This window comes from Monodon monoceros, unplaced genomic scaffold (genome assembly GCF_005190385.1).
Source record: "Monodon monoceros isolate NGI ecotype Baffin Bay Population unplaced genomic scaffold, NGI_Narwhal_1 Super_Scaffold_9, whole genome shotgun sequence".
Taxonomy (NCBI): Eukaryota; Metazoa; Chordata; class Mammalia; order Artiodactyla; family Monodontidae; genus Monodon; species Monodon monoceros.
This window is the reverse complement of record NW_021703786.1, coordinates 20996290-21012486: the sequence shown is the minus strand read 5'-3', so window position 1 is coordinate 21012486 and position 16197 is coordinate 20996290. Positions and strand designations below refer to the sequence as shown.

At 44.0% G+C, this 16197-nt stretch overlaps 1 protein-coding gene across 7 annotated transcripts in view; it reads right to left on the bottom strand.

Moving 5' to 3' along the window:
* The window catches only part of LOC114889585 (ADP-ribosylation factor 2), a 62018-nt gene that overhangs the window by 36303 nt on the left and 9518 nt on the right, over positions 1–16197 (bottom strand). For 4 of the 7 annotated variants that reach the window (XM_029212927.1, XM_029212925.1, XM_029212926.1 and 1 more), the window contains exons 4-5: positions 13848–13972; positions 9240–11616 (exon numbers count right to left, since the gene is read on the bottom strand). In XM_029212927.1, coding sequence (XP_029068760.1) covers positions 11455–11616; positions 13848–13972 — 287 coding nt within the window. In that variant the 3' untranslated portion in view covers positions 9240–11454. Of the gene's footprint in view, positions 1–9239; positions 11617–13847; positions 13973–16197 lie in introns of those variants that run through there. The other 3 variants (XR_003792056.1, XM_029212930.1, XM_029212929.1) reach the window with 1 other exon arrangement.

Below are 16197 nucleotides of genomic sequence, written 5' to 3'. Positions count from 1 at the left end.
GGAAGGACACTACATAATGATCAAGGGATCAATCCAAGAAGAAGATATAATGATTATAAATATATATGCACCCAACATAGGAGAACCTCAATACATAAGGCAACTGCTAACAGCTATAAAAGAGGAAATCGACAGTAACACAATAACAGTGGGGGACTTTAACACCTCACTTACACCAATGGACAGATCATTCAGACATAAAATTAACAAGGAAACACAACCTTTAAATGACACAATAGACCAGATAGATTTAATTGATATTTATAGGACATTCCATCCAAAAACAGCAGATTACACTTTCTTCTCAAGTGCACATGGAACATTCTCCAGGATAGATCACATCTTGGGTCACAAATCAAGTCTCAGTAAATTTAAGAAAATTGAAATCATATCAAGCATCTTTTCTGACCACAACACTATGAGATTAGAAATCAATTACAGGGAAATAAAAAATAAAAAAAACACAAACACATGGAGGCTAAACAATACATTACTAAACAACCAAGAGATCACTGAAGAAATCAAAGAGGAAATCAAAAAATACCTAGAGACAAATTACAATGAAAATACGACAATCAAAAACCTGTGGTATGCACCAAAAGCAGTTCTAAGAGGGAAGTTTATAGCAATACAAGCCTACCTCAACAAACAAGAAAAACCTCAAATAAACAATCAAACCTTACACCTAAAGGAACTAGAGAAAGAAGAACAAACAAAACCCAAAGTTAGCAGAATGAAAGAAATCATAAAGATCAGAGCAGAAATAAATGAAATAGAAACAAAGAAAACAATAGCAAAGATCAATAAAACTAAAACCGGTTCTTTGAGAAGATTAACAAAATTGATAAACCATTAGCCAGACTCATCAAGAAAAAGAGGGAGAGGACTCAAATCAATAAAATTAGAAATGAAAAAGGAGAAGTTACAACAGACACTGCAGAAATACAAAGCATCCTAAGAGACCATACAAAGAGGCTCTATGCCAATAAAATGGACAACCTGGAAGAAATGGACAAATTCTTAGAAAGGTATAAACTTCCAAAACTGAACCAGGAAGAAACAGAAAATATGAACAGACCAATCACAAGTAATGAAATTGAAACTGTGATTAAAAATCTTCCAGGACTTCCCTGGTGGCACAGTGGTTAAGAATCCGCCTGCTAATGAAGAGGACAGGGGTTCTATCCCTGGTCCGGGAAGATCCCACGTGCCGTGGAGCACCTAAGCCCATGCACCACAACTACTGAGCCCACGTGCCACAACTACTGAAGTCCATGCGCCTGGAGCCCGTGCTCCGCAACAAGAGGAGCCACTGCGATAAGAAGCCCGCACACCGCAGTGAAGAGTAGCCCCCACTCACCACAACTAGAGAAAGCCCATGTAGAGCAACAAAGACCCAACGCAGCCTAAATAAATAAATAAATTTTAAAAATAAAATAAAATAAAAATCTTCCAACAAACAAAAGTCCAGGACCAGATAGCTTCACAGATGAATTCTATCAAACACTTAGAGGAGAGCTAACACTCATCCTACTCAAACTCTTCCAAAAAGCTGCAGAGGAAAGAAAACTCCCAAACTCATTCTATGAGACCACCATCACCCTGATACCAAAACCAGACAAATATACTACAAAGAAAGAAAATTACAGACCAGTATCACTGATGAATATAGATGCAAAAATCCTCAACAAAATACTAGCAAACAGAATCCAACAACATATTAAAAGCATCATACACCATGATGAAGTGGGATTTATCCCAGAGAAACAAGGATTCTTCAATATACACAAACCAATCAATGTGATACACCATATTAACAAATTGAAGAAAAAACATATGATCATCTCAATAGATACAGAAAAAGCTTTTGACAAAATTCAACACCGATTTATGATAAAAACTCTCCAGAAAGTGGGCATAGAGGGAACCTACCTCAACATAATAAAGGCCATATATGACAAACCCACAGCCAACATCATTCTCGGTGGTGAAAAACTGAAAGCTTTTCCTCTAAGATCAGGAACAAGACAAGGATGTCCACTCTCGCCACTATTATTCAACATAGTTTTGGAAGTCCTAGCTACGGCAATCAGAGAAGAAAAAGAAATAAAAGGAATACAAATTGGAAAAGAAGAAGTAAAACTGTCACTGTGTGCACATGACATGATACTATACATAGAGCATCCTAAAGATGCCACCAGAAAACTACTAGAGCTAATCAATGAATTTGGTAAAGTTGCAGGACACAAAATTAATGCACAGAAGTCTCTTGCATTCCTATACACTAACAACAAAAGGTCAGAAAGAGAAATTAAGGAAACCCTCCCATTTACCATTGCGACAAAAAGAATAAACTACCTAGGAATAAACCTACCTAGGGAGACAAAAGACCTGTATGCAGAAAACTATAAGACACTGATGAAAGAAATTAAAGATGATACCAACAGATGGAGAGATATACCATGTTCTTGGATTGGAAGAATCAATATTGTGAAAATGACTATACTACCCAAAGCAATCTACAGATTCAATGCAATCCCTATCAAATTATCAGTGGCATCTTTTACAGAACTAGAACAAAAAATCTTAAAATTTGTATGGAGACACAAAAGACCCTGAACAGCCAAAGCAGTCTTGAGGGAAAAACATGGAGCTGGAGGAATCAGACTCCCTGACTTCGGACTACACTACAAAGCTACAGTAATCAAGATAATATGGTACTGGCACAAAAACAGAAACATAGATCAATGGAACAAGATAGAAAGCCCAGAGATAAACCCACACACCTATGGTCAGCTAATCTATGACAAAGGAGGCAAGGATATACAATGGAGAAAAGACAGTCTCTTCAATAAGTGGTGCTGGGAAAACTGGACAGCTACATGTAAAAGAATGAAATTAGAACACTCCCTAACACCATACACAAAAATAAACTCAAAATGGATTAGACACCTAAATGTAAGACCAGACACTGTAAAACTCTTAGAGGAAAATATAGGAAGAACACTCTTTGACATAAATCACAGCAAGATCTTTTTTGATCCACCTCCTAGACTAATGGAAATAAAAATAAACAAATGGGACCTAATGAAACTTAAAAGCTTTTGCACAGCAAAGAAAACTACAAACAAGACGAAAAGACAATGCTCAGGATGGGAGAAAATATTTGCAAACAAATCGATGGTCAAAGGATTAATCTCCAAAATATATAAACAGCTCATGCAGCTCAACATTAAAAAAACAAACAACCCAATCAAAAAGTGGGCAGAAGACCTAAATAGACATTTCTCCAAAGAAGACATACAGATGGCCAAGAAGCACATCACTAAGTATTAGAGAAATGCAAATCAAAACTACAATGAGGTATCACCTCACACCAGTTAGAATGGGCATCATCAGAAAATGTACAAACAACAAATGCTGGCGAGGATGTGGAGAAAAGGGAACCCTCTTGCACTGTTGGTGGGAATGTAAATTGATACAGCCACTATGGAGAACAGTATGGAGGTTCCTTAAAAAACTAAAAATAGAATTACCATATGACCCAGCAATCCCACTACTGGGCATATACCCAGAGAAAACCATAATTCAAAAAGACACATGCACCCCAATTTTCCTTACAGCACTATTTACAACAGCCAGGTCATGGAAGCAACCTAAACGCCCATCGCAGATGAATGGATAAAGAAGAAGTGGTACATATATACAATGGAATATTACTCAGCCATAAAAAGGAACGAAATTGGGTCAAGTGTAGAGATGTGGATGGATCTAGAGACTGTCATACGGAGTGAAGTAAGTCAGAAAGAGAAAAACAAATATCGTATATTAACGCATATATGTGGAACTGAGGAAAATGGTACAGATGAACCAGTTTGCAGGGCAGAAATAGAGACACAGATGTAGAGAACAAACGTATGGACACCAAGGGGGGAAAGTGGCAGGGTGGTGGTGGTGTGATGAATTGGGAGATTGGGATTGACATATATATACTAATATGTACACAATGGATAACTAATAAGAACCTGCTGTATAAAAAAATAAATAAAATAATATTCAAAAAAAAAAAAAATGAAGCCAACAGATTGGGATGATGGGCCAGGGCCTAGAAGAAATGAAAAGAGACAAGTGTCATTAATGAGGTTCCTGAAAGCAGCTGAACAAATGTAGAAGAGGGATGTGGCTTCACTGCAGTTCATGGAAGAGATCTGACAAAGAGATTGGAAATGATCAGAAGTTAATGTGTTACATTAGCATGAAGTATCTGCCAAAGCACAATGGCAACCTTCGGCTATACAGGAGTTTCGAGGAAGAACGGTCCCAGCGCACACTTCTCCAGCAACAACAGCTCGTATTTATTGAGTGCTTACTGTATGTCAGTACTGTGCTGTGCCTACATGAGTGATTTCTTGATACTTCTTGTATCGTTTTGATCAAAAAGGATGTCAATCATCCTGGCAGAGGGAAAAGGCTGTTTGTATGTAAGACTGAGCAGAAGTATAATGTGTGGGGTCCGTGAATTGAGGGCAACATCATAAGAGACAAACAGTGGCGGTGGGAGAATTAGGGTGTTTACATTCCTGGGACCCTCAGGGGGAGGTGAGCAGTGAATCGAGTTAGATTTCAACCAAATGGAGCCATTGACCTAAGGCTGAATTATGTAGACCCAGCCTAGGGGTCTCAGTGTGGTGTCCTCTTCCTCAAGTGAATGCATTGCAAAGAGAAAGGGCTGGAATAACGATAACTAAATTGTGGAGCAACACATTGTCCAGTGAGCCCCACCCTGGGGGTTGTTTGGGAGAGGGGTTTGTGCAGTGGATAAAGGGTGAGATTAAGAAGACACTCTCTAGAAAAAAATGCCATGGGGACTTCCCTGGCGGTCCAGTGGTTAGGACTCCATGCTTCTACTGCAGGGGGCATAGGTTCGATCCCTAGTTGGGGAACTAAGATCCCGCAGGTCGCACGGCATAGCCAAAAACAAAAAAACAAAAAAAAGCCAAGAAAAAAGAAATAGGTGGACAGACTGCTACAGCTTAAAAGAGATTAAAGAAACATAAACAGGGACTTCCCTGGTGGCTCAGTGGTTAAGAATCTGCCTGCCAATGCAGGCGACACGGGTTCGAGCCCTGGTCCGGGAAGATCCCACTTGCCGCGGAGCAAGTAAGCCTGTGCCTCACAACTACTGAAGCCCATGTGCCTAGAGCCTGTGAAACAAGAGAAGCCACCACAATGAGAAGCCCGCGCACCACAACGAAGAATAGCCCCCACTCGCGACAACTAGAGAAAGCCCGCGCGCAGCAACGAAGACCCAGCGCAGCCAAAAATAAATAAATAAATAGAAATTAAAAAAAAAAAAAACAAATGTAATGGATAAAACTTGATTGGATTCTGGTTTGGAAAAAAAAAAACACCTGCTATAAATGACAACTGGTAGACAATTGAGGAAATTTAAATATGAACTGGAAATGAGATATTACAAAATGAGTACAGCTTTTCTCAGGTGTGATAATTGTCTTGTGTTTATGTTCAGAATATCTTCACGTTTAGGAGATCTGGGCTGAAATTTTTAGGGGTAAAGAGTCGTGGTGTTTGCATGTTATTTTCAAATGAATCAGCACAAGAAGTGTATATAAACAGAGATCTAAAGAACCAATGGAACAAAGTGAACAATTGTTGCATCTAGGTGAAGATTTTCTAAATCCTGCTTTCAACTGTATGTTTGAAAATTTTCAAATAAAAATGTTGAGGAAAGAAAAAGAAGGGAGTTACAACTATGTAAGGAAGTAACTCCTTGAGCGTCTGAGTCAGGCCCATCAGCTGATGTTGGTTCCCACTCCTTCCCCATCGCCACACCCCCTCTACCAGGGACCAAAGCTCCTTGGGAGGAAAGCCCTGTAGGCAGAGATGGCAGATCCCCTTCCCCTATTGGTTTGTGTGTATCCACTGGGCTGATTAGCAGTTGTGACAGCTTGCTATTTTGGATTGCTGTCCTTTACTCTAGCCATCACCAAGCCAGGCCAAGCCCACCTAAAGGGGTTGGACAGCAGAACCCCTCAGAAAATGAGAGTCAGCACCACTCTGACAATAATTCAGACGGAGACATTGAGGCTCAGAGAAGTTTGTACTTTTAACCATGGTCATACAGCTGGCCTGTAGTGGAGTGAGGATTTGAATCCAGAGAGACTTACAGCTGGCCTGTAGTGGAGTGAGGATTTGAATCCAGAGAGACTTAACTCTAGGATCCAACCTGTTAACGATAGTACTGGGCTGGCATCTGCAGAATATCGGGCCCACCACTGGCCCCGCATTTTAGGAAGGATGCTGACAGATCAAAGCAAGTATGGCAGAGAGAGCCACTAGAAGAACAGGAGAGGCTGGAAATCTTGTCCTATGAAAAACCTTGGGGACTTCTATACAGGATAAAAATGACTTGGGGGGAATGCAACAACTGTCCTCAAGAGCTGAAAGAGATGGTATATGGCAAAGCAAAGAGGTTTATTCTGCACAACAGGCTAAGAGATAGACTTCAACTTTCTAAGGATTAGAGAGAGTTCTCTCAAACTAGAATGGGCTGCTTTATGAGGTACTAAGCTCCCTGACACTGAAAGCATTCAAGCAGATGCTGGACAGCCATTGGTCAGGCTTTCTACTCTGAGATGCTACTCCCCCTCTCTTCTCAAAGTGCCTACAGCACTGCTGAGACCTGCCGAGTTGGCACCCTCATCGCTATTGGTTTCCTGATTATAAACTTCATACAGCTTTACTGAATATTCATATATCATACAATTCACCCACGGTAAGCAAACAATTTGATGGTTCTTAGTAAATTTATAGTTATACAACCATCGCCACAATCCAGTTTTAGAACACTGTGATTATCACTTTTGCTTCCCAAGAACATTATCAGCATCCAGGGTAGGTCCGGGTCTCCACTGGCCTCAGCGCATGTCTGTGCCCTGGCTCTTCCCCTTCATCCACTGCTCATTCCCCTGGCGTGTCAGCTGACACAGTTCTGCACCTGCTGCTCTGTGTCCCTCCCCAGACGTCTCCACTGGGCACTTTTGCTGCCTTCCCTCCACCTCTGGCAACCTCTGGAGGCCAGAGCCCACGGCAGTAGTATGTACTGGAAGGACATGGGCCCTGGTGCCCCAGACCTGCATTTGCATCATGATCACGTGGCCACCAGCAAATCACTTTGTATCCTTGAACCTTGGTTTTCCCCTTTGCAAAGCAGATACAAGTGCCTTGCTGGGTGTGATGATTAGACATGATGTGTGCAAAGTGCCTAGAAGAGTACCCAGTATGCTCAGTAAATAGCAGAGATTACTGCTTCATGATTACAATTGTCGGGGCCACCTTTATAATTATTGGCAGTCAATTCCTGGGTGCTCTGGGTGCCTACTTTGTCTTTGTCTTCCAGGCATATCCCTGGCTGTAGTTTTCTGGGTCACTCTTGGTGTCCAGGCAAGAGGATGGATTCTCCCACACTTGGGAACCCCGGCGACCCACCCCGGCAAGGGCTGCGTGTCAGTCGGGTGGCGCAGCAGTACCACCTAGTGGCAGTGAGCTGCAGCAAGCTATTTACTGACCAAATTAGTAGCTGGTCTAAGGATTTGGACACACCTTGGAAGTCACCTAGTTCAGGGGTCCCTCCAAGGCTTCCATGTTGGTCACAGCATCCTCCTAGAAGCCTTCCCATGCCGTACATTAGAGTAAAAGAATGAAAGTCAAAATAGGAGAAAAGTTCTTAACTGTGGTACTCCTCCAAGTTCACCTGGTGGTAAAAAGCAAAGTTTAAAAAGTGTCCCCACCGGGCTTCCCTGGTGGCGCAGTGGTTTAGAGTCCGCCTGCCGATGCAGGGGACACGGGTTCATGCCCCGGTCCGGGAAGATCTAACATGCCGCAGAGCGGCTGGGCCCGTGAGCCATGGCTGCTGAGCCTGCGCGTCTGCAGCCTGTGCTCCGCCACGGGAGAGGCCACAGCAGTGAGAGACCCGCGTACAGCTGGAAAAAAAAAAAAAGTCCCGACCAAATCTAGATAGAACGCAGACCAGTGGTTAGTAATGGCCTACAGCCGAGAGGTATGAAAGAAATGGGGAGTGACTGCTACAGGCTGCAGGGTTGCATTTCAAGGTGATGAAAATGTCCTAAAATTGACTGCAGTGATGGTTGTACAAACCTGGGAGGATACTATCGAATAAAACCAGCAAAGTGTAATGGGGGAACTTTATGGAAATGTGTCTCAGTAAGGTTGCTGCCAGAAAGGGTGAAAAGAATATCAAAAATTTCAAAAGAAAAAAGTGTCCTCAGAGCATATTGTCAGATTTTCTGTGTACTGTTTGACAACCTCCAGATACCCGTGGACAAAGGAGTCAGGTCACTTCAAGATGTCATGCTTCCTTTCACTTGAAATCTACCTCCACAGGAGTATAAAGCTACCTGTCTTCAGAAACTCACATGCAAATATTCTCAGCCCTGTTAAGGCATTTTAAATAGATCAAATTACATGACCCACAATATATAGAATTGACTCATGGACCTCCCCGCCATTAACCCCATATTCTTGGTATTCACACAGAGCTGTACCCCAGGTAAGCCTGGGAACTTCCTTTCCAGGCAAGGAAACTGGGAGTCAGAGGTTGAGCCCAGTTGAATCCAGCTAGTGAACGAGCAGAGCTCGAATTTCAGCCTTGGCCTTTGATTCCAGATTCAGAGCTCTCGCCATTCTGATTGATAGGGCAACCATACATCCCCTTTTATGCCCCGTGTCCCTGCATAATTATTAGAAACACCTCTTTCCCTCTGACGGTAATAAATTCCAGTCACCTAACTCTGGGGCAGTCCCTGGGGCTCTGCCTCATCTGTCATCAAGCTGATGCCTCAGGACTGAAGCTGTGTTCAGGCCAACAGCACCTCAGCACTTCCCAAAGCACCCACCAGCTCCCCAGACCCCTCACCTGCCCAGAATAGGTGAATCCATAGAAATAGGAAGTAAATTAGTGGTGGCCAGGGGGGCCATGGGGAAGGGAGGAATAGGCATTGGATGCTCAAGGATCCAGGGTTTCTTTGGGGGATGATGAACAATTAGTAGGGTGGTCACACAACTCTGTGAATATGCTAAAAATCACACTTAAAAAAAAAAAAGAAAAACAGTGCGTGTGGGACACAGCAATATGGTTTTTTAAACAAGCATCCCAAATGGTCTTATTAGCACTTCCCATGGTTAGAAAAGGACAGGGGATTCAGCAGGATTAGGTGAACAGAGTGGGAAAGATTAAACACAGCCCCCCATCCCACCCCACTTAACTGTTCCTGTAAATAATACTGATCAGTTAGTTTGTGGCCAGCACTGCTTTTCACACCTTAGACATCAAGATATTCCCAGGGAAACACCAGGCAAGGCATACAAAGGGCTCACAACCCTATGAGGTAGGTATTGTCCTCATTTAACAGTTAAGCGAACTGAGGCTCAGAGATACGGAGTCAAAGAGTAACAGGCCTGAGGCCAAGCAGCTAGTGAGGACGCAGCTGGGATGTGAACATGGCTTTCAGGGACCCAAGTCTTTGCTCAAACCCAGTACACTGAAGTGCTCCCCCCCATAAACCCCAAATGACCAGCTCCAAACTCACAGAAAGAGAAAGACAGTAGTTGAAAGTGTCATGTAAGGTAAGAATGGGGAGCACTGCTGAAAGCAGAAGGGCCGGGACAGCACCTCTGCGGGCTCTGCCTTTTGTACCAAGTGCCCTGGGAGTTTTCAATAGCAAGTCTGCTAAGATGGAGAGGGAAAGGGATTTTAAAGTAGTAGCTCGAGACATCCAGCACATGGCTGTCCTCTCCTCCTCCAGAGCAAGTTCTTTACTGTCCAACCAATCAACAAGTGTTTAATGAGGCACAGCACCGTACCACATACACGGTACTAAGCAGAAACACAAAAGTCTAAGACACAGTCCCTGCCAATTTGAGGCGTACAATCTAAATCTTTCTCAGGACTTAACTCCATGGTTAAAAATCAAATCTGGACTTCATTGCCAGTATTGCAAGGAACATTCTTTAAAGTCAATGTTTTAAGGAAAAAAACTCCACATTTATCATGGCACGAAATTTCTTCCTAGTAAGAGCAACTTCATTGTTATCAGTAAACAAGGTTTACTTTTGTTAAAATTCATCTTACATTCTCCTCCTCTGTAATCTGAAATGAAGATTTTTTTTGAAAAAGGAATTTTAAAAGGTAGTAGTGGAACAGCTTAGGTACAAATGTGGCCAACAGGTGTCTGAGCAAAAGAGCTCTAGACTATTGAGTGAATCCAGCTCATTTCCAGGCCATTGTTACAATTTTGAGGATAACATAAAGCACGTTTCCACGGAAGACATTGCTGCCAACCAGAAGAAGGAGTCAGTGCCACGGAGAGTGGTCTGGACGAGACATTCTTCATAGCGAAATTTAGCACCAACCAACTCGGCTGCTGGGAGTCTCGTTCCCCGAATGAACCTCTTGATTCTCTCACAAACTCTCAGAACTCACAGGTGTGTGGTTCTGGGAACACAGCTAACCTAAACTGCAAGTTGGGCTAAGATACTGTACACGGTGACGATTCCAGCCCGGGAACGAGAACACTCAGCGCAGAGGCTTGGCGGCAGCAGCCTCAGGACACAGCCATGTAGGGACACAAACATGACGGCGCCTCCCCTCCTTAAAGCGGCCCTGCAAGAGCCTTGGCCGTGCACTGGGTTCCCACCCCCAAAAGGGTCTCCATTTGGCAAATACGAGGCAAGGAAGGGCAGGGCTAGATGATTTCTACTGTTACGGGGTCTAGTGTTATGGGGGTTTTTTCTAATGAAAAAAGATCACTGATTCCTCCCAATGAAGTACATTAAACCAGGGTGTCTGGGCTGGAAAATAACTTAAGCTCAGATCTTAACATCTTAACATCTTAACAACTTAACATCTGCAGTAAGCAAGGGCCTTTTTGTCTTTGAGGATCATTTGCTTTAAAGCACTGAGAAGTGAGCTGCTAGCTCTGGCAGTGATGGGAAAGAATGACAGTTCCTTCCTTTTTACGAAAGGATGCCAAGTCTGACAGGACCCCCAGGTATGCAGAGAGCCCACACCTGGACTAGAACCACACAAAAGAAGTCAGTCCACGGCCCACCCTCCCCCTTCTTCCCACCACGAAGACCACTCTGGCTATCGGGCACCAGGGAGCCCTCGGGACTCCTCCATCGACTGCAAAACTGGTCACCAAAGCTATGGAAATGGAAGGTGGCATATAAAATGTAACACTGGCTGTTTGTACCATGTAGGACTGGTTTCCTTAGAGGGCGTATAAGGCACCATGTGGGAAAGCTGCTCCCACGCCCGGCCACGAGCCCACACTCAGCTCCTCACACGCACACACGCACACAGCAGAGGCCAGCTGACTTTGCCACGACGCACAGGGAACGCAGCGCTGCCCGTCACTTCTGGGTTTTGAGCTGGTTGGAGAGCCAGTCCAGGCCTTCGTAAAGCCCATCTCCACTGGTAGCACAAGTAGCCTGAATGTACCAGTTTCTCTGGCGGAGGGAATGTAAACCAAGCTTGTCCGTTATCTCTGCTGCGTTCATAGCATTGGGAAGATCCTTGAGAGAGAATATTCAAAAGTCAGTTGACAAATGTTATATCCTCATAATGGAACATTATGCTCTTCCCCCAACATCTGCCCTTAAGCCATAGTCTTATCTCTAGTCTTCCAGTGGCTCAGGCTCCAAACCTTGAAATCATCCTTAATTTTTTTTTCTCTCTCTCTCTCTCCTCTCACAAACTCCACATGAGGAAATCCCACCAGCTCTACCCTCAAAATATATCCAGAATCTGGCCACTTCTCGCCACCTGCACAGCTATACCCGGATCCCACCACCATCACTTTTCACTTGGGTTTTACTGAAATTACTTCCAAATTGGTCTCCAAGCTTCTGCTCTTGCTCCCAGAAAGTCTAAACACAACCCAGCAGTCAGTGAAAGTCAGTGAAAGTCATTCTTCTATCAAAACCCTGTGACATCTCCATCTCTCTCGGGGTAACAGTCCGAGTCCTCAGGATGCTCTGCAAGGCCTTCGTGACCTGAGCCCCCGTGACCCCTCCTAACTGTCCTGCTCTACCTACAGCCCTCACCACAAGTTACTATATTATAAAATTGACTTACTTAGTGTGTTTATTATCTGCCTCTCGTAACTAGAATGCAAACTTTACCAGGGCAGGAATCTCTATCTTGTTCTCTGATGTGTTCCAAGTGCCTAGAACTACGCCTAGCACGTAGTAAGCTCAAACCAAATTTGAATAAATTAGCATTAAAGAACAAGGTAGATCTAGACGCAATGATTTGGAAGGACATCAAAGATATGCTAAGTGAAGAGGCAGGTTACAAAACAGAATGCAGAGGGCTTCCCTGGTGGCACAGTGGTTGAGAATCTGCCTGCCAATGCAGGGGACACGGGTTCGAGCCCTGGTCTGGAAAGATCCCACATGCCACGGAGCAACTGTGCCCGTGAGCCACAATTACTGAGCCTGAGCATCTGGAGCCTGTGCTCCGCAACAACAGAGGCCGCGATAGTGAGAGGCCTGCGCACCACGATGAAGAGTGACCCCCGCTTGCCACAACTAGAGAAAGCCCTTGCACAGAAACGAAGACCCAACACAGCCATAAATAAATAAATAAATAAATACATTTGGGGGGAAAAAAAGTTATATATTAAAAAAAACCAGAATGCAGAATATGATCCCCAGAATTTAAATATGAATACAATCATATAACTGCTCATAGAGGCACAGAAAGTTTTATCTCTGGAAAGGAATATAAGACATTTAACAATGTTTTACCCTGAAGAGTGGGGCTAGAATGTTTCACTTGATATTGTGAACTGTCTGCATATTTATACCATGAGCATGTTCTGCTTTTATAATTAAAAAGAACAAATGTCATTTTCTTTTATGAAAGTCCGTTGTGTTCACTAGTGAACTTCAAACTGACATCGAATCTAATGGCCGAGTGAATGATGATCCACCCACCATTTAAAACCATGTTTACAAAGGGCTAGATGACAAGAGAAAATGCCTTCAATAAAGGGACAAAACAGGATGCAACACTGTCCAAACAGTACGATCTCGATTACATAACGAATGTACGCATGGAGGAGAAAGTGCGGGGACACACATCAATACGTGCCCCTGGTTTATCTCAGGCTGGTACATTCCACAGGATTCTGCCTTCTTTTCCACGCTTAGTTCAGCTTCCTGAGGCTGGATGTTTCTACACCCTCCTCCTACTCCTCTTTCACTGCTTTTGGTTATATTTACACAGAAGCCGAGTTTTCCCAAGGATAGACCCCAGATGATCCAATCTCATCTCCTCCTTTGCTTCCCCCCATCCCCAATCCCATCCCAGCTGCACGGGCTGCCTTCCTGCCGGCCTTCAGGTGTCATCTTATCAGATGTCATCTTATCAGAGAGGCATTCTAGTCCTTCCCCACATCTGCCCCCTCCTCCACGACACTCCCCCCAGACATATTACCTGTGGTTTATTGACTGACTCTCCTCCCACTAGAACATAAACTCCATGAACACAGGGATTTTTGTCTGTCTGGTTTACTGCTATATCTATATCACCAATACCTAAAACAATGCCTAGATCTTAGTAAATGCTCAGTCGATATTTGTTGAGCGAGTGAATGAATCTAAGACGTGCTAACAAAGAGGTGGAGAGAAAGGCTAAGGACAGGAGAGAGGAAGGCAGGCAGCTAATTAGATATCTCCGTTTTTAAGTGAGCAGCTGGCGGTACCTTTCAGTCCCAGGATTCGGAAAGCCAGCGACATACCTGTTTATTTACAAACACCAATAAAACTGCATCTCTGAGCTCATCTTCGGCTAACATTCTGGTTAGTTCTTCTCGGGCTTCATTGACGCGCTCTCTGTCATTACTGTCGACCACGAAAATCAGACCTAGAAAGAAAGCACAAGTGTGTTAGTAATCTGAACCTGGGAAGGCAGCTGTTTATGTCCTTACAGCGTCTCCCTGCTTACACATGTGGTTTCACCGAAAGCAATCAATACAGAAGGATATGTAATCTTTAGAGTTGGGAAGCCTCCTGTACACCCAACTAGCCTTTTTCAGAGGCATCATAGCCCTTCACCAGATTAACAATAATAAGAATAGAGAGAGAAAAGGTTAGGCTTACTTTTAATCACTTCATTTCTACATCATGCCTACATGATGAAGACCCAATAAAAATCTATGGACATCCAAGTTCAGATAAGCTTCCCTGGTTGGCAATACTCTGCGTATGTCACACAGCGATGTGCCAGAAGGGTAATGCATTCTGACCCCATGGGAAGAGGACGATGCAAGCTTTTTGTGTGGTACCTCCCAGATCTCGCCCTATGCATCTCTTCCTTTGGCTGCTCATTTGTATCCTTTTGCTATAACAGAACTGTAATTTTAAGTATAGCGCTCCCCTGAGTCCTGTGAGTTGTTTTAATGAATATTGAACCTGAGGGGATATTTGGAACTGCCAAATCTGCAGACAGCTGGAAAAAAGTGAGGGTGGTCTGGGGAGCCCCAAATTTCTAGCTGGTGTCTGAAGTGAGGGAGTCTTGCGCCCTTAACCTGTGATGTATGGCCCAACCCCAGGTAGTTGGTGTCAGAAGTCTTCCCAGCATCCCACACTATACAGCAGCAGAGAAATCCCAGGAAGCAAAAGACAGGTCAGAGAAAGGGACCACCACACTGTATCTGAGCAAAGGTGGCTGAAACCTGCACAGATCTGGTCACTGCCACATTGGCTGGAGACAGAGGCGGGGCCAATAGGATCTCAGAGGAGGTGCCCAGGAGGGATCCAGCACACACTCCAGACACAGGATGCAAAAACCTCTCTTAACAGTAGTCCACGTGACATTAATCGTAATAACAACTGGATGGTTAGCTGACAATAAGCCTTCTGTGAGACAAAAATGGGAAGTGGCTGCCAAAAGAACAAACTTGATCCTAGGCTGTATCAACAGTAGTGACAGCAGCTCAGTTTCTAAAATACGGGCAACAAAACGCCGATGCTACAGTGCGTCAGTCAGAACATCCTGGGAATGTTACGTGGTTGGTGCTGGACCCCACACTCTAAGACACAAGCGAACTGGAGGGACAAAGAATGACTAGGACGGCAAAGGAATTAGATACCGTGTCATATGTAAAACAAATTTATATAACTGGAAATATTTTGCCTAGAGAAAAGATTCATTGAGGGGACTGACAGCTGTCTTCAAATATCTAGAAGCTGTGACATAAAGAGGTTCGACTTGTAAGTAGATGGAAGATCAGTGGGTAAAACTACAGGAGGTCAAGGTGATACAGAGTCAAGAGAAATGCAGGTGCAATGGGCTGCCCCAGGAGCGTGCCTGTCACTAAAGATGCTTGTGCCCAGCTTAAGTGGCAGCTTGTGGGGACACTGCAGAAGGGATTCTGCTGACGGGAAGGGCAGTGGAATGAGAGGACCTCTGGGTTCCTTCTGACACTGAGATCGCACCACCATGTCTAGGAGGGAAAATCTGTGCTGGCCCTCGGCCCTTTCCCTCTGTGCTTCCCAGGCCCACCCAACAGCTGCCTGACCAGCTGTCTGGAGCAGCCCACTCTGGCAGATAGGAGTGCTCACAGCTTCTGAATGTCTGGGGCTTACATGAGACTCAAAGTCATGTCTGTTACATCACATCAGACCAAAAAATGAAGAACATTCAAAACTCCCCCCCAAAGATTTGACAGGCTGCCAGTAAGTTCTGGACTCTGATCATAACTAAGCAAACGAGGTTATCCTGAAATTTGAGGAGATCCTTAGTCTCCAATGCAAAACTGACAGGGTGGAAGGTGACATATTATCCCTTTGCCATTCCTAATAGAAAGAAAGGTTTATAAATATTAGGTCCCATTTTATACTGTTTTTATTTAGATCCTTATGTGAGAAACAAAAGAACCTAGCCATCAGACCTACTACACTTCTGAACTAAGAAAACCTAGAAAAGGTAAATTTACAAATGAATAGTATGCTGTAATTTGTTTTTAGAAGTGGGGAGAAGAAAATTTAAATTAAAAAGGACAGCCTGGGGCTTCCCTAGTGGCACAGTGGTTGAGAGTCCGCCTGCCTGCCTGCCTGCCTGCCTGCCTGCCTGCCTGCCTGCCTGCC